Source organism: Corticium candelabrum, chromosome 10, assembly GCF_963422355.1.
Source record: "Corticium candelabrum chromosome 10, ooCorCand1.1, whole genome shotgun sequence".
Lineage (NCBI taxonomy): Eukaryota > Metazoa > Porifera > Homoscleromorpha > Homosclerophorida > Plakinidae > Corticium > Corticium candelabrum.
Window position 1 is genome coordinate 5043070 of NC_085094.1, and position 22500 is coordinate 5065569.

Sequence of the window (22500 nt, forward strand, 5' to 3'; positions counted from 1 at the left end):
AGCGCGGCCCCGTTCCTCGGACACCATCATATTCCGAACGCGAGTTCTCAGTTATCCGTTTTGAACGCAGTCTCTACCACATCATAAATGTAGGTATCCAAGTTGCAATTGAGCACACCAAAAGAGAGCATTGTACCTCTTCTCTGCTTAGAGTGAGATTGAAAACTGTACGGAGCCTTGCATACCCGTTCATCGGACAAACGCATCGTTCACCGCACAGTAGCGTCTAGATTGCACGCACGCATCCTTCCGCCTAGTTACTTATATATCGCTAATCAACAACTCTTTACCTACAAATCGTGTTGCTACCCTGCATGTCAGCCGAGATCTGTATGAGTTACAGTCGGTCAAACGCCCGTGGTAACGGCCCCAATCGTCGGACACCCATTTTCTTGCCTTCCTACTTTCTCAGCAACAGCTCTAGGTTTCAAATGACTGCAGTTGATTAAATTCAGACATCTGAAACGCCGAAGAACGCAGAACACTTGCCTAGAGTGCTTGATGGCAATTCTGAGTCATTTCTCCTACAACCACGACCCCACCACGACGTGTAAAAGATGTCGCTTGAACGAACTAGCCGTTCAACAAAGAAGACGACAACCGAAACCGATGAGAGGGCACGATTGAAGTGCTAAAACGTTCTTTTACCCATTGCAAAGAAAGTCGATCACTGCGTAGCGCGCGTTGACAAGGACTTGACGTTATCTCATTCAACTTTACCTAGGAGAAGCAGGGGTGAAGGTTCTAGCTGCTCTGATAGTAAACAAAGTTCCTGCATTCGGTACACTTGTACAGCTGGTTGTACCAACGATGACGTGTTGCACTTCGTGACGTTGCAAAGTCAGGCAATGGTAGATATCAAACTGAGATAGATACACCTGCACACATCCTATGCAGAACCAAGTACCAAATTAGGGGCGTTGAAAGGAAAGCACGGGCTGTTCCTGTGCGAGTTGAGAGAATGTGCGCACCGCAAAGCTCGAACATGGATGACGTGAATCGTCTGCTACATCCGTGTGCATCAAGCCTGTGCAGTTGTGCTGCAAGACACTCGGGAGTTCAAATTCTTACGCTGGGAAGACTAGACAGCACCGGAGGGCTAGTAGATGCCAACAGAGTGAGCTTGTCAGCAGAGAAAATTCAGCAGTTTCCGCTAATAACCGTTGCTGAGTCAAATAAAGGTCAAACGAATTGGGGGCCGTACGATATTTCCTTCCAACTCTCTCTCTCATGACATTATTACCTGCAGACTGCTGCTGCAAAGAAAAAACGACTGTCCGACGAAAGGGGCGTTACCACGACTCAATAAGCGTGCGGTATCTCTCCTGGAGAGTAGCAAACGGAGACAGTGATAGTGTTGTTGTGTTAGCTAGTCACCTATAAACCTATCTCAGGTGCAAAGTTGCAGAATTGCATTTGCGTTTTCATGGGGGAGGTCGTGTCCGGTGAATGATGGTGGTGTCCGATGAACGGGATCGCAGGAATGGATCACGTTTACCGTCCTAGCATAACCGTTTCAAGCCTTTGGAAGTCCAGCGTCTGGAATCACAGTCTCTACTAATCCTTCTTACTGTGGGCTTTAACAAAACTCAGTCTTACTTCGTGTACTTCTTGCACGGCTGTCCGATGATTGATGGTGTCCGATAACAGGGGCGTCGCTCTACTGCTTCTTCTCTCGTTCTCTCATTCAACTGTTCCTTCAGTAACACAAGAGAGCGTTTCGCTTGTCGCATTGACAAGCACTTGGTTCGAATCCGTCCGACACTTGGAGATCACTTTACAATACAAGAGTCCTGTACAAGTTCGATCAGACTGTCTCAACTGATTCCCTTTTCTGCTTACGAAATCCGAGTAAATGCAACCTACAACAAGTTGTATTGCAAGTCACATTCTGACGTAATTTTTGGTAAAACAGATCCAGTTGGTGAGACAACAAATGTGTATAGAACTCTGTGTTTAGTACAAATTTACTTTTTTAAATTTATGCAGCACCATCTCTAGCAGAAGACGTTCAAGTTGTATCTAAGACAGCAACGAGTGTTGTACTCACGTGGAGACCACCGTTTTATATCAATGGATCTAATCTCCGCTACTTCATCAATTTAAAGTCGAAAAATATGTACAAACGAGCTCCAATGCCCGGCTTCGCCCGGGTAATAATTAATCACACAAATTATTGATTTGCAGACACTGTTTGCTATTAATGACAGACTGACAGGACAGACAGACAGACAGGACAGACAGACAAACAGACAGGACAGACAGACAGACAGACAGGTCGCCTCTAGAGAAAGAGATTATAGGAGAAAGTATCTAAAAATGCGTTTGATGGTTGAAGAGGCAGAGGGGCTGTAGCCAGGTCACGTACAGTTTGTATAGAGAACCGTTTACTGTCACTAATTAGCCGTGGTGTAAGTGCTTCTAGCGTTTAGTAGCAGCCAGACAGAATTCTCATTCATAGTTATATCCCGTTCAATTGCCGTTTTCAAAATCCCGTTGATTGGATTAGCGATTGGTTGAAACCATTTCGACTTGGACGTTGCTGCCGTTGCGAGGAACAGGTGTATCGAAGTTGGCATCTATTCGACACGTGCCCAGTTTCAAAAAATCCCGTTGATTGGATTATTGATCCCGTTGAAGCCATTTCAACAGTCCCGTTGCGGAGAACAGGTGTATCGAACCTGGCATCTATAATTTCGACGTGAATCCCGTCACGTGCAAGTCACGTGCAATACTTACCCGGATAATCCGTTCCCCGTATACAACGAATGCCGACTCTCTTCATTTCGACAGTCCCGCTGAACGTCGTCTCTTCGAAGACGTTGCTGGCGTTTCGGCGAACAGGTAAGATTCTAAGAACATGCTAAGATTCTCTCACATCTATTAGTTTGTATCAGGGTGGCGGTGTAGATGCATTTGGATATTCTATATTCTACAATTCCTAATCAAATTTGAAAATTACCATATTTAATATCAACTAATCAACAGTAAAATTAATATCAACAATTGTTGGGGTACATTTTCAGACCTTTGGTTGATTTGTTTTGTAAAATTCAACCGGTAACCTGAAACATATTTCTATATCATATTACATATTATATTTATAATTTTATACAACCACAATTCCTACATTTAAAAACACACCAAGAATTTCGTCATGCTGTTACTTCTGTACCGAAGTGCAAAGAAACATTACTTGTGAGTGTTCCCTGACTTGAGTTCGGTATGCAAGCCATAAAAGAGCAACAGGACTTCCCTAAGATGTAGGCTTTACGATCAATTTCATAACAAACCATAATTAAATATTCCTTGTACGTACAGTACTAAGAATAAACTTCAAAGGATAAGCAAACACACCAAACTGCACATAAGCTTAATAAATTGATACCAGAAATTTTTGCTAATGCAAATTTCTCAAATTTTATAACTTTAGTCTTTGCACTCAACACACTTTTTCATTTAATTTTCCAATTACATTTTCATTGTGTTTTGTATTTTTTCTTTGTGCTTTCCATCAACAGGACTTTTAGGAAAGACTGCTCATTTGAATTGTCCCTAAGAGCTTCTGAAGATGGTCAATCACTAGTTGTGCGAAGATTTAAAGAGAGCCATAATCATGAAATGTCAAGAGTAAGAATAATATTGCAGTTATGTTTGCCAAGTTTGCTTTCACAACTTGGATGAGGAAGCATCAATTTTGTGTGACCATTGCCTCTTGTGGTCCCACATGAGTTGTGTTGGTCTTAAAGAAAGACCCAAATCAAAGTGGTGGTTTTGCCGAAGCTGTCACAAGACTAGCAAATAAGATAAACTGGTTGTAGAGGCAACCGTTGCTATGTAAAATTAGACACGTGTGTGTATTATGTGCAAGGTATGCAGTGTTGTTTGACTATATATTAAGAGCAAGATCTGGCAGATCAGATGACAGAATCATGTAATGCTATTTCACCAGGATCTTTTTACTCTCTTCAAACCACAGTGACATAAGAACTAAAATGATAATCTGCCTACCTATGTATGCACCTGCCTACATACCTACCTAACTATACACCATATAACCGGTTATTACTGCAATTTGAGAATCTAGACAAAAGTTTTAGCTGCGAATTAAATTTCTGCATTCCAACCAGGAAGACAGTTACTGGTACACACATGTACACATGCATGTACATGTGTCGCAACATGACTCCTGGAACTCGAAGATAAGCATAAATATTTGCAAATTCTATTTGTGCACTCCATGAATCTGATTTCTTCGCAGAATTCGCAGGAATATCATGATCGCAGAAATAACCGGTTATACAGCACATGCATATAGGATACCTAACTAACTGCAAATCTCTAAAGTAAAGTTCAACAACTACATAGCAATCAATTATTAGCTAGCTAATAAAGCCAATATATTTAGCTTAGACAGTCAACACAGTCACTGATTAATTAATTAATTAATTAGTACATTTATTACTACAATCACAGTCATACAACACAGCTTCCAACTCTGTCGCACCATGTGAAATACATTTCGAAACTTGTTCTTTGTATCCAAATTACGTGAGAGTCGGCTTCCGTAGTAGTGCAATGAACACTTCAAAACTAGGTGCTCCTTCCATTGAAAACGACTAGACTAGCTATGCATGTTCAAGAACGCGTGCACGTACACTCCATCACCGCATCCATAACATAATACGATAACGTGACAATGAACCTAGTACGGTGTACGCACGTTAGCAGGAATCCGGGAGCATGGGTCACGTGCAAATTACCGGCACTCCAAGTCCTCCGCATACGAGGCCGGTACCCGTCTAGCCACTTCGTTAAAAGACCCGGATATCAGCAAATATATCTTCCGTTTCCCGGCGTCGCCCGCAATAAACGACACGCTCAGCGCGTACTGTCCGACGTCGGGAACGGGCAGTCTAAATTCGGCAGAGATACAATTCGCCGTTCCGGAGATATTCGCGCGCGAGCGGCGGGAAATCGCGTCGTCGTAGGAGAAGTCAGGAAGACGACCACAGTCTTACTTTCAACATTAGTGAATTCGGCGTGCGCAAGCAAATTCGGCCGAAATCGGACTCGCCGTCTTTGAGAAACGCTCCAACAGACAGGCAAACAGACAGACAGACAGACAGACAGACAGACAGACAGACAGACAGACAGACACACACACACACACACACACACCACACACACACACACACACACACACACACACACACACACACACACACACACACACGCACGCACGCACACACACACACGACTGACACCTCTGCTTTATATATATATATATATAGATTGAACACTAGGAAACAACCAAATATTACCTTGACTGGTCTTACACCCTATACTTTCTATACAGTCGCGATTAAAGCTTATGTCGACGCCAAAATCAATGCCAAAATTAAAATTAATATCAACAACAACAATTTTACAATACTGCGGAGTAACAAAATTACATCAACGTTTACGACAAATCAAGCAAGTATAAAGACCTTTTGCGTTTGGTCACGTGAGACTGTCATGATAACCTAACTTTGTTATTGTTGTCTTACCAGAGCGACATCCTCCGGTCAACATACAAGTAAACACGCAAACACTTACATCTGATTCGGTTGAGATCAATTGGGAGCGGCCTCAAATATCTCACGGTCCAATTTCGTATTATAAAGTCTATTATTATAACTTCAGTGTAAGTGCTCCAAACGTCGTTAACGTTTCACTACTGAAAGAACTCCACGTCGTTAACGTTTCGACCAACGCACTACTGAAACGAGCTCCAACATTTCTCGACTTACCGCGTTGTCGTAACGGCTGTCAACGTTGAGAAAAACGTTGAGCTGGAGAGCAATGAAAGCAGACCAGTACAATTCAAAACTTTAGCGGCTGGTAAGTGAGCCTTCTATTTGTTTATATAAATTATTAGTTAATAATGTCGCTCGGTGTGTTCTTTTCCACCTTGAAAGCAACAAGTCGACCTCTGGAGCTAATTGTCTATAACACAGAAGCACGATCGGTCAATCTCAAGTGGAGACGACCCTCTATACCTAATGGAGATATAGCAAGTTATGAGATCATTGTGGTATAGGGGACAGACGTCAATCCTAGTACCCTTACGAGATCGGTCGTTAAGGAGACTGTCAGTGGCGACATCTTAGATTACGAAGTATCTGGTCTGACTCAGAGATCACAGTACAGTGTGTGGATGACAGCAGTCAATATTCGGAGATCTGACAAAGCAAGGTTGGGAAGTCCTCCAAGTCGAGTGATAAACTTTGCTACCAAGGAAGAAGGTTAGTGTGCCAAACTTAATTTCTAGAGGTTAAATCATTTCCTCTTTATTGCGTGTATGTAGCGTGACCTCTAGAAATGGGGGGGATAATATGCTACTGGACACTCCCACTTTTATGGTTACGCCCACTTTTATTGGCTTCTAATTGACTAATACGGTCGAAAAAGTGGCTGATCTAGACTGGGAAAAGGATGGTGTATACACTATAAACAGCTTTGGTCCTCGATCACACGTATTTACAGTCCACAATTTTTATGGCCACACCTACAAATGATGGGAGGGTAGAGCCCAGTCTAGCCTATGCCACGCTACGCCCCTTTAACTGTAAGCAGATTGTGTGGCTTCATGCTCTTTCCACAACTACGTGTACAATAAATAGAGTTCCAGATCATCAATATGGCAGAGAAACAGTAGAAAGCAAGTGGAGCTTTGTAACACATCCACATGCACTGAGAATTATCACTTTTTAAAACTCATTTTTTGTTCTCAGAATTTACTTGTATTAACAATGCTTAACTTGTTCTTGTTTTTTGTCTGTAATAAATTTAGCACCACATGCTCCTATCAACTGCATAGTCGAAAACACTAATTCGACATCTTTCTTTGTGGAATGGGATTCTTCTCCAAGAGACGAACAAATTGCGTTTTATAATGTATTCTGCATTCAGTCGATTATATAAACGCAAATGTTTAATTTATGTGTTGCTTAGTTAAAATTTCAATCACTTTTCGAGACAAAAGTTGCAACGACTGTGGAAGGACATTTCAACAGACAGGCCTCAGAGCTGCTACTTACTATGACATCACAGTCACTGCATTTACAAACTACACGGAACTACTGAGAGAGCCACCATGCCAGTTGTTGGCCAAATCCGTCAAAAAATTATTCGTAGGTTTTTTAAACTTGCAACTTATAGAAACATTAAATGTGTATACTTGTGTTTGATGATTTAGAGGATCTAAGTCTTCCACAATAATTTATGTTATTGTCGGAGTCGTGATTTGTTTGCTGATTATTGTTATTGTGGCTGTCGTTTGTTTTGTTCGTTATTGAAAGAGACGCTGCGACCATCGCGTCCAGAAAGACGACTTCAAGGCCAAAGATCAAGACACAAATTGCTATGAGCTGCCAATAGCTACACAAACTTCTCAGTATTTTAATAATGTATGATACCAATTAAGTAATCTTAACTTTTGTTTTGTGATGTCTGCTGCAGTACCGTCGAGAATGTGGACATTACACAAAGCGCTGCAAACAGCTCCCGGTCAGTTAGCATGAAGTCGGATACTGTTCCTGTCTACGGTAATGCAAAACTGATGTCGGACCAGATTTGCTCGTTGACTACACCGGACAATGACGTTATTTACGAAAATTTCCGTCGACACTAGATGCAAATTTGACTTGCAACACTATCTACACTGATGCATACGACAAGACAAATGTCTAAGAAAATCAATACGTGATAGAAACATTTGGTACAAATTGATAGCAATCTTGACAGTTTATGATTACATGCATTCTCGAAAAATTATGAATGTAATCGTCGTCTGTGTGTACTAAACCTCGTTCCCAGACCCACTTCATGCGTTTCGCCACGTGTCTAACTATGTCATGTGATGAACCACGTGTACGCCTCTTTGCAAAAGCGAAAGTGGGCTTGCATGGAGACGAGGCTATCGTCCTTCTATTAGATAAATCAATCGACGGTGCATGCTAGTTTACAAAGGTTTTAACACTTTTATTGTCTAGTACGTTCCTCGATCTGCCACATAGTAGACGGCGAAATCGTTGGTCTAACTTAATTAACTAAGTTAATTACGGTTCATAAAAACCAGAGTACATGGACTCCAGGGGATTTTGTTGCTGGACAGTCGCCTAGAAAAATAGAGATTGTGCAGCTAGCTCCGTTGCGACTGCATGGACGTTATCTTACAACTAGGTCGTAGGGAAACGAGCAAGTGTTGGTCTATAGGCGGAGGCAACACTTGCTTTTCTGAGAAGATCGCGCTTTACTAGACTAGTCGTGTGAGTTCCTGATCTGCACCTATACACGTCGTTGTGTTTCATGATGTCGTCAATCAGACAGCTGCCGTGGCTCTGCTTCTATGTGTACACAATCACGAGAAGCATTCGATGTGAAACAAACAATGCAGGTACAGTGTAGTCTCGTACATGCTGCATGCATGTGTAGGCTGAATGAGCCTAGCTACTTTTTCTATACAGTTGTTGTAGCCTTAGCAGCTCCTGTAATATTACTAGCTGTAGGCACAGAAGACGCACAAAAAATATTGGGAGACGAACTGCAAGGGCTGACTGATACGGACATTAGCACCTGCGTCATTCGACGCAACAAAAAGGCTCGCAACTATCGCCAGCTGAACGTAGCTTAACGATTACCTTTGAACAATGTTTACAACTTCGGTCTGTTACAATTGTTAGAAAAACCAAAAGACATTAGTGTTATCGACATCCGATCAAACCAAGTGGGAAGTAAGTGCAAGAAGCTTGTGTTTATCAGAAAAACAGGCACAATGATGTGCGCTTACTGGTAAACTATTTGAAGAATTTTATTATAACTGCTCAACAGTTTCAGCCAAACAAGTTACAGTTGAAGCATCAGCTGGTTTTAGCATTTGTCAACTAAACATTTACGTCTTTCCGGGTGAAAATAACAATAATTTTAAATTGTTACTTGCTTGACGAAAGTATAGTACGTAGAATATTAATGCAAGTGACTCTGAAGCAGCACTAGACAAGTATTAGCAGACACTGTCTCAGTTTATATAACTTAATTGATCAATATAACAAAAGTAAAGAAATGTGCTTGCCATCTCTTTCTTACACATGTAGACATGTTTTCAACAGCAAACTAAGCCAACTAGGTAACTGCATGCTACAACTTTTTTGAAAGCTAAAAATTTGTGTCTTTGTAACAAAAAGTAGTTGTTGGTAGGACAGATCCAGTAGATGAGAAGACAAATGTGTAGTAGCATTTTATGTCTTGTACTAATTTGCACTTTTATAAATTCTTTGCAGCACCATCTCCTCCAAGACAGATCAGACTTCAGTCTTTAGTGGCAACTAGAGTTGTGTTGACATGGAAGGCACCCCTTTATGTCAATGGATCTCATCTCACATATTATATCAATTATACATCCTCTAGTAGTACTATGGTAACTTCAAAGACCAGCACACAACCAACTATTACTTTGGTTGGTCTTGCACCCTATACTAACTATACAGTCTCAATTCAAGCTGCTACTTATTTTCAAATCAATAACAGATCTCCCATTTTGTTGACAAGTAACAAATCAAAAATATTGTTTACAACTCGTCAAGCAAGTAAGATGTTGAATAAGCATCTTGTAATGTAACTTTGTCACCAAATCTTGATTAAACTGATTTGTTTCTTGTTTAGAACCCAGTCCTCCAATCAATGTACGAGTTGACACAATGTTAGCTTATTCGGTTGGGATCAAGTGGCAGCGTCCTTTAGTATCCAATGGCCCAATTTCATACTATACAGTTTGTTATACGATTAATTTTAGTAGCAAACAAACTTGTAGAAAAACCACCACTACTAAAAGTCGGTTCACCAACCTCAAACCATTCTCTTCTTACCTTCTAATTGTGAGGGCTGTCAATGTTGAAAGCGCTACAAAGCTGGAAAGCAAGTGGAGCACGCAAATACAATTCCGAACTTTGTCATCTAGTAAGTGATTTAGCAATTTGTATTAAATGCACGCAAATAACATTTACTTCTATTTGTACATGAAGTTCCAAGCCAACCACGACAATTGACAGCCACTGACAAACAAATACAATCAGTTCATCTCAAGTGGCATAAACCTTCTAATCCTAATGGAGCGATAGCAAAATATGAGATTATTGTAGTGCAGGGAAAAGGTATCGATCCTAGTAACTATGATAGCAATACGTTGGTTGTTAACAATACTGTCAGTGGGAGCATCTCAGCTTTCACGATAACTGGATTGACAGAGTTAACACGTTACAGTGTGTGGATTGTTGCAGTCAATATTCGACGAACTGACAAAGCAAAATTAGCTAGTTCTCCAAGTCAAGTGATAACGTTTGATACAAAGGGTGGAGGTTAGTGTAAAGAACATAACGTGTTTTTATTTTGCTTTTATTTGTATTTTGTGTGACAGTAAATACTGCTCCTCAAAAAATTATGTCTCTCCAAGTGACTAGTACTTCGGCTCTAATCACTTGGCAGCAACCACTGTTTTCAACACCAAGATCAGTTAATAGTTACTATATCAGATATTTTAAATCAACAAGATCTGATGGCAACAGATTCCCTCAATCTACAAGGGAAAGAAGATTCCATCTTACTAATTTGGACATTTATACAAGCTATACAATAGACATAGCAGCTTATGTGCGTCCTCTGTTGTCTCCTTATGCATCATATAATTTTACAACTAAACAAGCTGGTGAGTGAGTTGACGTGCACAAAATGTCTTTGCTCTAACGTATTTTTTTCTGCTATAATTACCAAATGTTCGATTTAGTACCGGACACTCCTCCGAACTGTACAGCCACGGAAACCAATTTAACTTCTCTTCTTGTGAAATGGAATCCTTATTCTTCAAGAGACAACGCAATTGCATTCTATCAAGTAATTTGTATATTACAATTTGTAAGGCAAGACAACTTTCAATGTTTGTTGTTTGCTTAGTTGACATTTCAGTCTCAATTCGAGACGAAAATCGTCAAGACCATACAGACGAGACTTCAAGAGACGAATCTTACACCTGATACCAACTACAACATCACAATTAGTGCATTTGCAAACAACACGAAACTATTGAGTGGGCTACCATGTCAATTGTTAGCAAGAACCGGCAAAAAGAATATTCGTATGTAGTTGATTGATTGTTTGCTGAAAGTCGATCCTTTCTGTGTACATATTTATAATTATTGGTTTAGATGAGTCGAAGTCTACAGCAGCACCTCTTGTTATTGCTGGAGTGTTACCCTGCTTGCTGGTGATTGTTATTATTGTTGTTGCTGTTTGTGTCGTTCGGCATCGCAAGAGATGCTGCAACAATCACATGCAGAAGAACGATGACAAAGACACAGAAACAAATGCTCATTGCTATGAGATGCCATCAATTGCACAAACCACACGGTAAAATAATGTCTAATATATATGTAATTTTTGGCAATTATGTTGTGATATCTTTTGTAGTGCAATCGATGATCTAGACATGACAGAAAGTAATGCATACAATTCTGTTACCGTGGAGACAAGTGAGATTGCTTCATACGCTGACGCTGGCACAACAGTGATGCAAAGCAAAGTTGAGTCACTAACAACATCAGACGATTCTATCATCTACGAAGAAGTAAACAGTTGAATTTACATCCAATGAGAAATAGAACATACTAGATACACGACCCGTCCTTCGTACGAGCAGAGTATGTAGTGTCATGACGGAAGACTCAGTTTGAGCGTATGTAGACACGGCATTTGCATTTTTTGGTAGAAATCGACACACTCCCTGTGTGGATTAAGTTCAAATGATGGTGTGGGTGTGTGTTCGAATAAACTGGAATGTGCTAATTAGTTAATATCCCGTTAAAGACAAATGAAAACTTAACCGAGTGTCATATTTCGAGAAATTTTGCAGCGATATTTCTGTTCAGAGATATATATACCTGAGCAACAGAAACTTGAAAGTCACATGCAATTTCTTACTCAGCCATAGGATTCATGCAGTAGCTTGACATGCAGGCAGGCATGATTTAGCGCACTGTTTGCTCTCTGTTTGTGATGTGTTCACACAGGAAACGTGTGGGTTGGATTTAGTGCAAACGCAGTCACACATCTCTTCAGTGAGTCTTCTCGAAGCCATTTCAACAGTCCCATTGGATGTTATCACTTCGAAGACGTTGCTGCCGTTGAAGGAAACAGGCGTATCGAATGTGGCAGGTATTCGGCGAGCGTATTCGGAAAAACCAAAGGTAGGCGTATTTCTAAATACCCAGATATCCTACACAAAAATATCTTGTCGTTTCTGACGTCGCCGGTACTAGACGACAAGCTCCGTGAATACCGTCCAAGGTCAGCTTAATTTGGTGGAGGTCCGATGAGTCGTTGCGGAGTAATTCGCTTGTGAGTGGAGGCGGGTCCATCTGGCGTGTTTTAAAATATACTCAGCACGTTTCCAATCTATACGCACTGACCATTACTAAGTGGACCTCTACGTCTTTGTTCTGGACGTAGTTTGATGTTATCCAATGCGCGCGAGTAGAGGCGGGTCCTCCTGGGATATTTTAGAATATACTCAGCACGTTTCCAACCTACCTACGAACTAAACAATATTTCTTTTCGGAACTATTATCTTTTTGCTTTGAATGTGGTTTGATGTTTAAGATAAACAAATCAACAACAGCTTGCTCTGATAACGCATTCTGATGGGACTGCTGAATAGCTATAGCATTGTGACGTAACAATGGCATGTAAACAAACAATGAATATTGAAAGTGAGCATTGCATTCTTAGTTATTAGAAAACAAAACTACGCCATGAGGTTGAGTTCACGTAACGGAACATCCTTCAAATTAAATCTATCAGGGTCATTCCTTTTCCTTCTTGAACGATGAACAGCACTGTGTCGTTGTACAATGCACTCCCAAAAGGAGACCCGACTGAAAAAGCTGGAAGCTGACGCCACCCTGCCCATATTCTTACCCATGCCCAGTTACGCCCGTACCCCAAATTTTAGCCTCGTGGGTGATCCGGTCTAGCCGGCTATCGAACTTATACATATATACAAACACCGTCAATTTTATATAGTAGTATAGATAGATAGATAGATTAGGTCAACACGAAACACACGCGTATCACGGTTCTGTACTAGCAAAAAAGAAAAAATTATCTAGGTGATCAAAATGTGGTAAACACGAAGCTGCAGACACTGTTGAAAGCTTATAGCTAGGTATAGTTACAGCCAACGATCTCAGGTTTAGTCAACAGTGATGGCTGATTTTCGTCGATAAATGTCTGTACAGAACAGCACAGAAACGCGCCATTGCATGTACTCTTGAATTCCGAATTTTGTTAAAGCAATTGACACAGACTAGCGATGATTGTGACAATCCGGGAATGGCGAGGCTGGTGCGAATGTTTGTTTCAATACGTTTGCTTTGCTATCTTTATCTAAGGACGGGTGTACAAGCTCAAGCGACTTATTTGTAGTTGTACGTACCGTGTACACTATATTTAACTTAATTTTAACTTAACAGCGATCGCCTCCATCTCAGGGGAAGAATGTTAGTAAGTCACCTAAGACTAAAATCTACAAAAACACAAAGTCTGCCGTCACTGATACAAATACGTAAGCGATGGAACCGTTCCGGCAAGACCAAATTACTTTTTCAAAAAATAATCTTTGCCAATCTCCATTAGCACATACTTTCGGTTAAGAAGTAGATAATTAATTAATTAATTAGATAAGTAGAGTAATTTTACCTCAGTCTGCTTCGTATTATGTATTCGAGGTCATCAAGTTGCTAGTGCGCATGCATGATCAATCATAATGTCAGTGTCACAAGTTTTAGTATTTTATTAGAAAAACTAATCACGTGCGCTAGTCAATCACGCCTATTTAACGCGCGTTAGGTTTTGCTTTCGTCGGTCCCGATGTAACTAGGCCTAGTCATAACATAAGAAATCTCTTATGTTACCCAATTACTTTCTGAGCGCGTAGATGCAAGTTTGTTTTTACACGAATGGTTTATCAGCCTAGCCTCCAGAACTGTCAGTTCTAGGAAATAAAGTGTCTACAAATCAGGAAAGATGTGTTGATAAAGCGCTCACCCACATACCTCCCCACTTCATCAAAGGCGACATATGAACAAAAGCAAAAACCATGCATAAACTTGCCTAGTGGCTGGACGTGTCGAATTTTTTGCTCTAGTTATGCTATGCATTAGTTAATTAATTTGCATACGCACATCGCAGTTTGTCAAAGTCCAGTAAGTGTATAGAAGCCCTATTTTTTCAGATATTGTCTACAAACATAAACACTATTTTCTAACATACTAATTCTTAATTTTAATTGTTGTGTAGGTCAACCATATAGCTACGGCAAGAAAATTGCTACACGCAGCACGTGCATGCAATTGCAAGATATGTAGCTAATACCGGCCACGCGTTGCATCTTACCCCAACAGCAACTATACACAGCGCTACCAAATTCCCAATGAATATGGCACGGGGATACCAAATTCCCGGGGATGCCAAATTCCCTATGACACCGGCAAAACCAAACTACTTTTTCAAAAATGTACTTTGCCAACCATTAGCGTATAATTCCGGGAGTAGATGATTAAGTAATTAAACAGGTAGACTAATTTTACCACAGTCTGTTGCGTATCAAGTATTGGAGGTCATCAAGTTGCTAGTGCGCATGTTCAATCCTAATGTCAATGTCACCAGTTTTAGTATTTTTAGTTGGTATAGAAAAACTTATCAATGTGCGCTAGTCGACCACGCCTATTTAACGCGAGTTGGATTTTACTCTCGCCAGCCCCAATGTAAAACTAGACTTTTTGTTATCATGAAAAATCTCTTCTTTTATCCATTTACTTTATGAGCGCCTAGATGCAAGTTTGTATTTTACACGAATGGTCTAACAGCCTCCAGAACTGTCAGTTCTAGGAAATAAAGTGTCTACAAAATCAGGAAAGATGTGTTGATAGAGCGCTCACCCACGCACATGCCTTCCCATTTCATGAAAGGCGATGTAAACAACGTACATATGAACAGTGCCTCAACATTGCCTAGTGGCTGGACGTATCGAAGTTTTTGCTCTAATTTGCACATGCGCATCGCAGACTGTCCACTAAGTGTATAGAAGCCCTTGTGTTTTCAGATATTGTCTACAAACGTATTTTCTAACATTCTAATTTTTAGTTTTAATTAACTGTTGCGAAGGTCAACCGTAGAGCTAGGGCGAGTAGATGTGCCTCGATCAAACAGCATGCATCGCTCCAATTGCAGAATATGACATCGTGTAGCTAATACCGGCCACGCGTTGCCAACAGCAACTAGCGCTACAACGTACAGATCTAGATAAATAATAATTACTAGTTAGACAGAAAGAGTGATGCATGTAGACTAGCTACGTGCAATAGTTGGAGAGTATACTTTGACCACAGTCAACATGCCTAATTAACTAACTAGAGAGTGTGCCAATGCAGTTGCGCTCTACGTGACAAACTTCCGTCGACCGAGGAACGTTAATTGTCTCTAGAAGAAACGCGGAAGAACGTACCGCTAGGTTTACCCCACGTCTACCAAATGATCTGAGTAGGATGTCTGTAGGCGGGGGCAACACTTTCTCTTCTGAGAAGTTCGTCTGACTTCCTCTTAGACTAGAAATCTCTCTGAACGCGTGCAGTGTTACCAAATCTATTCTGTACATTAGCCTCGTGGTTGTGTTTGATGATGTCGTCAAGCAGACAACTGTTGTGGCTTCTACGTCTCTGCTTCTACGTGTACACTCTCACTAGAAGTATTCGATGTGAAACGAACAATGCAGGTAGTCTCGTGCTGCATGTACGCTGAATGAGCATATAGAGGCAAGGCATCTCTCGTTTACCTCCTTTTCTCTACAGTTGCTGTAGACGTAACAGCTCCTGGGATATCACTGAGTGCAAACAAGAAAAACGCACACGAATTATTGGGAGACCAATTGCTATGGCTGTTTGATACGAACACTAGCACATGCGTCATTCAACGCAGAAGAACAAATATGGAATATCGCCAGCTAAACCTAGGGATTCGCTTTGAACAATGTTTACAACTTCAGTCCGTTACCATTGTTGGAAAAGACGTAAAGACGAAGATATCAGTGTCATCAACATCTGACGGATGGAAAGTAGTTGCCAGAAACTTGTGTTCACCAGAAAAGAGATCACAAACGTGTGCGGCGAGTGGTCAGAAATCTGGAGAATTTTATTATAAGTGTTCAACAATTTCAGCCAGTCAGGTTACAGTTGAAGTATCAGCTGGCTTTAGCATTTGTCAACTAGACATCTACGCCTTTCCAGGTAAAAATAACAATAATTTAAATTGTTTTTTGCTTGACTAAAATATAGTACGTAGTATGTTGATGTACGCGAGTCTAATAAACAGCATTAGACACTCACAAGTATTGTAGCAGACATATTTCTCATTTTTCTTAATTTATTATTATTAAACTAGTTAAAGTAAAAAGATGAATGTATGTGGTTGCCATCTCTTTCTTACACATGTAGACACTATTTCAACAACAAACTAAGCTACCTCACAGCATAGGTGGTTAGATGGGAGGGGTCCGCCTACTGCAGCCGAAATATTAAATGGATTTTGTTTGTTCTGTGTTATTATTAATTAAAGTGAACGCACCTTCATGTTTTGATGGTTAATTTATTTAATTCTAAAGTTATATGTCTTGTAATTATTAATAAATATGCTAGCAAATTAACTCTATTAGATACACATTGAAGTGAGTTTGCTGGTTCTCCAGGTCAATATACAGATTTAGTTTCTATGAGGCGTGGCTAATGACAACTGGATCCCCTATTTCGAAAAATTCTGTATCCGCGCCTGTACAGTACGTACGTTACTGCAAACTCTTTTGAAATGTGAAAATCTGTCTCAACATGTCTTAGATAAATCGTTGCAGTAATCAGGGGCGTACCTGCATGGGGCATCGTATGGGTCGATTCTTCTAGTGTTTCTTGTAGACCTCCCAGTCAGTTCAACATGCTTTATTCTAATTAATTAATTATATAATTATTAGGTCAATTGGAAGACATTAGTAAATATTCGCATAGTATAAATGTAATACTGATCTATATTTAGAGGGCTGTCCTTAACTAGAGATAGTTTTTTCACTACGTAAACTTTACGGTTGTGTGGTGGTGGTTTTCAAAGTAAACAATATCGCTCTTGACACACTTTGTATTGAGTGTACAGACTCGCGTCCAGCTCCTAATGATAAACACAGTTTGCATATAGCTAACCACGTGTCAAACGCGTGTCAACCACGTGTCGAGAAAATGGCTCTACAGCCTACGTTGTTTGGGACTCCTCTTGGCAAGGGACATTTCTTTAGAGGGTTGGCCAATTCTGATAAAATGCTAGATATTATGCAGTCATTGAAGCGCTTTGGACTGCGACAGGACTTGCTTTTTCCTGGAAGCATAGCGGAAGTGGCTACAGAGACGATTGTCAGCAGTTGGTTTACGAAGACTGTGAAGGAAAACACAGTTGTAGCAGATGCTGGCTCTGAAAGTCCAAATGAAGCACACCCTACTTCAGTTATCCTAGTGTACTCTTGTGACCTGCTGTATTTAATAAAAGTGCCATGTCAAAGCTGATTATTGGGCATCTGTTGACGGTCAAATGCTGTCGATGATATATCTAGATAGATGTAGATGTCGTGTAGACTATTAATTAAAAATACTTTATTAAATACTGCAATATATACTGGTCTTCAATATTGGTATGTAGCACAAAGCAGGAGGGTGGGTGGTGGGTATGGGGAACTTTTAAAAATTTATGGAGTGAAAACACTATCGCTATTTACTGACAGTCCTTTACGTGCCAAAGAGTCTTGGAGTCTAATTCTGGTTACATCGATCTAGCTATACAGCTGGACCGTGCTACAGCTTCTATACTTTACAGCTAACCAAGAGGGTACAATATTGCATGCACATTCAAGTCTGATTGATTGTCTACAAAGGTACGAGCGGAGTCAGACTGATGGTTCTAACACACACCTACCCCCTAGGTACGCGCCTGCAGGGGCGGATATAGGATTTTCGGACGAAGGTTCCGTGACGTCACAAAAGTTAGGATCAGCCACGTCTCCAGATATAAATGAGCTATTTAATCATTTAATATATACAGCTCAAACTGTGTGTGTGTGTGTGTGTGTGTGTGTGTGTGTGTGTGTGTGTGTGTGTGTGTGTGTGTGTGTGTGTGTGTGTGTTCGCGTTTGGCGGCCACGTCTTTTGTCCGTTTGCAACCGAAATCGGCAAGCACACTCGGCACGCACAGGTAAAGGTGTCCGTAAAAAATTACAAAAAATTATGCACAGGGTACCCTTTCAAGGGATCGACCCTCGCGTAAAATTTTTCGATGACGTAAACGCTACACATTCCAGTTCATTCGAACACACGCCCACATCAGTCCTGTGTAGACCGTATGCATCGTCGTCCTTCGCAAAGCTTCGAGCACTCGAATATCTCTTGCCGACGAAACTTACTTTTCTAGCGCTTTCGTTTCTCTCCAAATTCTGATTGTATTTGCACTAAATCCAACCTACACGTTTTCTGCAGCAAGCACTACACGGGGAGTGCGTTGATTTCGATCGAAACAAGCGCGAAGAGCAAGATTCGAATTCAGTCAGCAAATCCGGGACCTCGCAACTAAGATTGCACGTGGCGTGTTTGCACTTTCGTCAGAACGCTACAGTATCTTGCCCGTACGAAGGACGGGCCATGGATCCTAGTCTATACTATACAACGAAATTATGCGTTAATTAATGAATCTACAGCACCAAACAATTTGAATTGATTTTGCAAGCCTACATGTCTTTCGCTAGACAGGCAAATGTTACTCGTCTTTCTTTTTCGATAAAAGCTTCTATAGATCGACATATGTGGCTTCATGAAATTGTGAATGTTGTGACCATCAAATATATTTTTATGAAATGGAAAATAACTACTTTGAAACATTATCATTGCAAGGAAGTAACGAAGTGGTGGTGTTCGAGCTGGGCCAAAAAGGCCACAGTTTGATTTCAACTAGCACGTTTAGCCTTCAGGTCCCGGAAGTTGTGGGGGCGCGGCTTACACAGAGCCGTATTCGCCACACCTTTTTCCAGGCTGCAAGCCTGAAATGCCTCGATTTTACAGAAAGAAGTCTTCGCAACGTTCCTTGAATGTCTTGGCAACTTGAAGTCTGAAAGGGTTAGCTTCTTTCATGCGACGACTTTAGAGGGCAGCCAAACAAAAATGTCAACTGACGATGACAAGCCGTTCAGCACGCTCTTCTATGTGCTGAATTGGCGCATTGCGTCCAATGTTTGCCCCTAGTAGGCTTACAAAAGAGTAGGAGTACCGTACGACTCACTCGTACTGTCCGACTGCTGGTACGCGGTCATCGTGTGATGACGTCACATAAAATTTTAGGGTTTTAGTAATGACGTCACGTAAAATTTTAGGGGGGTTACGAAACCCTCGAAATTCCCTCTAGATCCGTCAGTGGCCTGGTAATAACTATCTTAATGCAGTTTTTCTAAAGAAAGTTGCCTTCTTTGTATGTATAAAAGAGTGTTTAATTAATTAATTAACTAATTATATTAATTTTATGCAATTTGTGTAATTGCTAAGTAGATTTATGCAGCAAATGATACCATATCAGGAACGGATCCAGAGGGGGGTTTAGGGAGTTGCAACCCCCTCTTTTCCAATAGGCGTGGTTGAATAAGTTCATATAATTTTATTAAAAGAGAGAAAATTACCAATGCTATAAATAAATGCTAACGATGAACCCCGTCTTTCAAAAATTCCTTGATCCGGCGCTGCATAAGCCTGTGCTTTGATGTACTGGTTCTCACAGTAAACATTTTTAGTTATCGAAGTGCTAGTAGGCCAAAGTATATGACTCGTTTAAAGCCTAAACTGTGTTAAATGTCATCTAAATAAAGCTTTCAAACAAGACGCGCAGGTAGTGCAAGTAGCTTTGCTCTGGCGACTCCATCCACAAATTTGTAAACACCCGGATGTCGTAATGATATCCAGGAAATATGAACAGCACTTGCAGTCTAAACATTCAGTCCTATCTGAGGTCATGTGTTTATGTAAGTTGTGTGTGGTTCTTAAATGTTGTAATTGCATGTGTTCTAGCCAAAGATTTTGTCAATGCATATTTGTGACAGCAACGACCACCCACACTCAATCTTCATGATCGATTAGACTCTAGCATGTACAGACATGGTATTTGTGTGAATATTGAAACAAATGCATTTGCTGTAGAAAAACTAGTGATGGTGATTGTCTATAAACTTTAATTAATTAACTTTAATACAATGATTCTCAGTTATAGTGCATGTTCACTTTATGCTATGACTTTAGCTGACACGTACTTTGTCTCTCTGCGTATGATAGATATATACTGTAGTATAGTGACACGATGTTTTATAACATACATAAACGTGATGCACCCACTATAACAGTGTTTGATTTAGTTAATCAGCAGGATATCATTAATGTGAATAAGAACAAATACACCAGCAATGATCGTAACCCGTACAGTACAAGATACAGACTGAGAGATATGATAAGTCAAGAAAGTTGCATGTATTCATAGTAAACAACTAGAAAATTGTCAAAAAGTAATTGTACTTATTTGATCAAATTTGTAATTATGGTTGACGTTCTTGTTTTTTCATTTTGTCAGTTGCTCCAGTCTTCCCTGCTCTGACCTCACAGCCATCCACAATAAACACCCAACATGCTGAACAGAATCATGTTTATCAGATTGGAGAAACTGCTCATGTGTTATCTGGCCACGATTTTATGCTTTCCTGTAATGCATTTGGTCATCCAAATCCATCTTATCAGTGGCATACCCTTTCTCCCAAGAAAACACTTAAAAGTTCAAGCAATGTAAAAGTCAATGGCAACACACTCACTATCACAGATGTTCACAAATCTAATGAAACTGAGTACAAGTGCACTGCCAACAATAGTAACGGCATGACTGAGCGAACTTCTGAACTGAAAGTGTACGGTAAGGTATTATGTTTGTCTGTAACGCCTTCTTTTGATTTGTATTTTAATTTTAATTAAAGCAGTTTATGTCATGCCTACAATAGTTATCATATCAGACAGATGAAGCTGTAGGTAGAGTTCTCAATATGTAAATGACTAAGAATGTGATGTAAGGTTACTCTAGCTTCTACATGTCACTATATTCATGCAAGGTTTGCAAGTTAGTACAAGAACATGTCAACAGTTTGTCTAATATGAGTTTTCCGAAATAGATGTTATGGATATTGAACGAGTGCATGGCTTTCATTTGTAATGCTAAACAATATAGCATGGTATGTAGCACTTGCGTAAGGCTTCCTGCTTGTTATGTAATCTTATTTGGCAAGTCAGAACAAATACTGCATGTTCCGGTGATTGTTGTGTAATTACTCATAACTGTTAGAACTAGAATGATTTCTTTTTCTTTTCTGTGTTGCAGAAAGAAGGAAAAAGTGTACAAAAAAACCAACTATAACCAGTATTTCTACCTTTTCTCTTATGGTCTCATTCAACTGTCCATCCTATAGTGCAGAAGATCACTACGCTTGTCGTATCACTAACTATATCGTTCAATTTCGTCTGATGAATGATGACGACGACTTTACAATCAAAATTTCAAACACACATTCATTTAAGCTGGACCATCTGATTCCATTCACTTCTTATGAAATCAAAGTAAATGTGACTTATAACAAATCTTACTGCAGTTCATATTCTGATGTAGTCGTTGGTAGGACAGATCCAGTAGGTGAGAAGACAAATGTGTAGTAGCATTTTATGTCTTGTACTAATTTGCACTTTTATACATTCTTTGCAGCACCATCTCCTCCAAGACAGATCAGAGTTCAGTCTTTAGTGGCAACTAGAGTTGTGTTGACATGGAAGGCACCTCTTTATGTCAATGGATCTCACCTCACATATTATATCAATTGTACATCCTCCAGTAGTACTATTGTAACTTCAAAGACCAGCACACAAAAAACTATTACTTTGGGTGATCTTACACCCTATACTAAATATAATGTCATAATTCAAGCTGCTACTTATGTTCAAATCAATAACAGATCTTCTAATTGGTTGAGAAGTAAGAAAGCTAAAATTTTATTTACAACTCTTCAAGCAAGTAAGATGTTGTATAAAGCATCTTGTGATGTAATTTTGTCATCAAATCTTGATTAACTTAATTTGTTTCTTGTTCAGAACCTAATCCTCCAACTAGTGTGCAAGTCGACACAGTGTCTGCTGACTCGGTTGTGATCAAGTGGCAGCGTCCTTTAGTATCCAATGGCCCAATTTCACACTACAGAGTTTGTTATATGATTAATGGTAGTAGCAAACAAACTTGTAGAACAACCACCACTACTAAAAG

At 40.1% G+C, this 22500-nt stretch overlaps 2 protein-coding genes and 1 long non-coding RNA gene across 3 annotated transcripts in view; all 3 read left to right on the forward strand.

Moving 5' to 3' along the window:
• The first annotated feature begins 7132 nt into the window (after positions 1-7132).
• LOC134186219 (uncharacterized) lies at positions 7133-7746 on the forward strand. The gene is made up of 3 exons (XR_009970929.1): positions 7133-7178; positions 7244-7441; positions 7507-7746. It is a non-coding gene; the product is annotated as an uncharacterized LOC134186219 (long non-coding RNA).
• Positions 7747-8353: 607 nt separating this feature from the next.
• Positions 8354-11868, forward strand: LOC134185893 (tyrosine-protein phosphatase Lar-like). The gene is made up of 9 exons (XM_062653777.1): positions 8354-8443; positions 9327-9632; positions 9709-10002; positions 10068-10400; positions 10460-10747; positions 10826-10932; positions 10993-11173; positions 11244-11445; positions 11506-11868. The coding sequence occupies exons 1-9, from the start codon at positions 8356-8358 to the stop codon at positions 11672-11674; spliced, it is 1968 nt and encodes a 655-aa protein (XP_062509761.1). The 5' UTR covers positions 8354-8355; the 3' UTR covers positions 11675-11868.
• A 5501-nt stretch (positions 11869-17369) lies between these two features.
• LOC134185299 (neogenin-like) overlaps positions 17370-22500 on the forward strand; it is a 5333-nt gene continuing 202 nt past the window's right edge. The window contains exons 1-5 of the mRNA XM_062653080.1: positions 17370-17604; positions 20779-21111; positions 21571-21879; positions 21949-22254; positions 22332-22500. The exon at positions 22332-22500 is cut by the window's right edge and continues 202 nt beyond it. Of these exons, the coding sequence (XP_062509064.1) occupies positions 17370-17604; positions 20779-21111; positions 21571-21879; positions 21949-22254; positions 22332-22500 (1352 nt within the window). The remainder of the gene's footprint in view (positions 17605-20778; positions 21112-21570; positions 21880-21948; positions 22255-22331) is intronic.

Bases quoted from the DNA above. Each gene is read 5' to 3' on its own strand.
- LOC134185893 (XM_062653777.1), top strand. From the start codon at position 8,356: ATGATGTCGTCAATCAGACAGCTGCCGTGGCTCTGCTTCTATGTGTAC. The intron at 10,933-10,992 runs GTAATTTGTATA...TTGTTTGCTTAG, and splicing joins ACGCAATTGCATTCTATCAA to TTGACATTTCAGTCTCAATT. The intron at 11,446-11,505 runs GTAAAATAATGT...TATCTTTTGTAG, and splicing joins TCAATTGCACAAACCACACG to TGCAATCGATGATCTAGACA.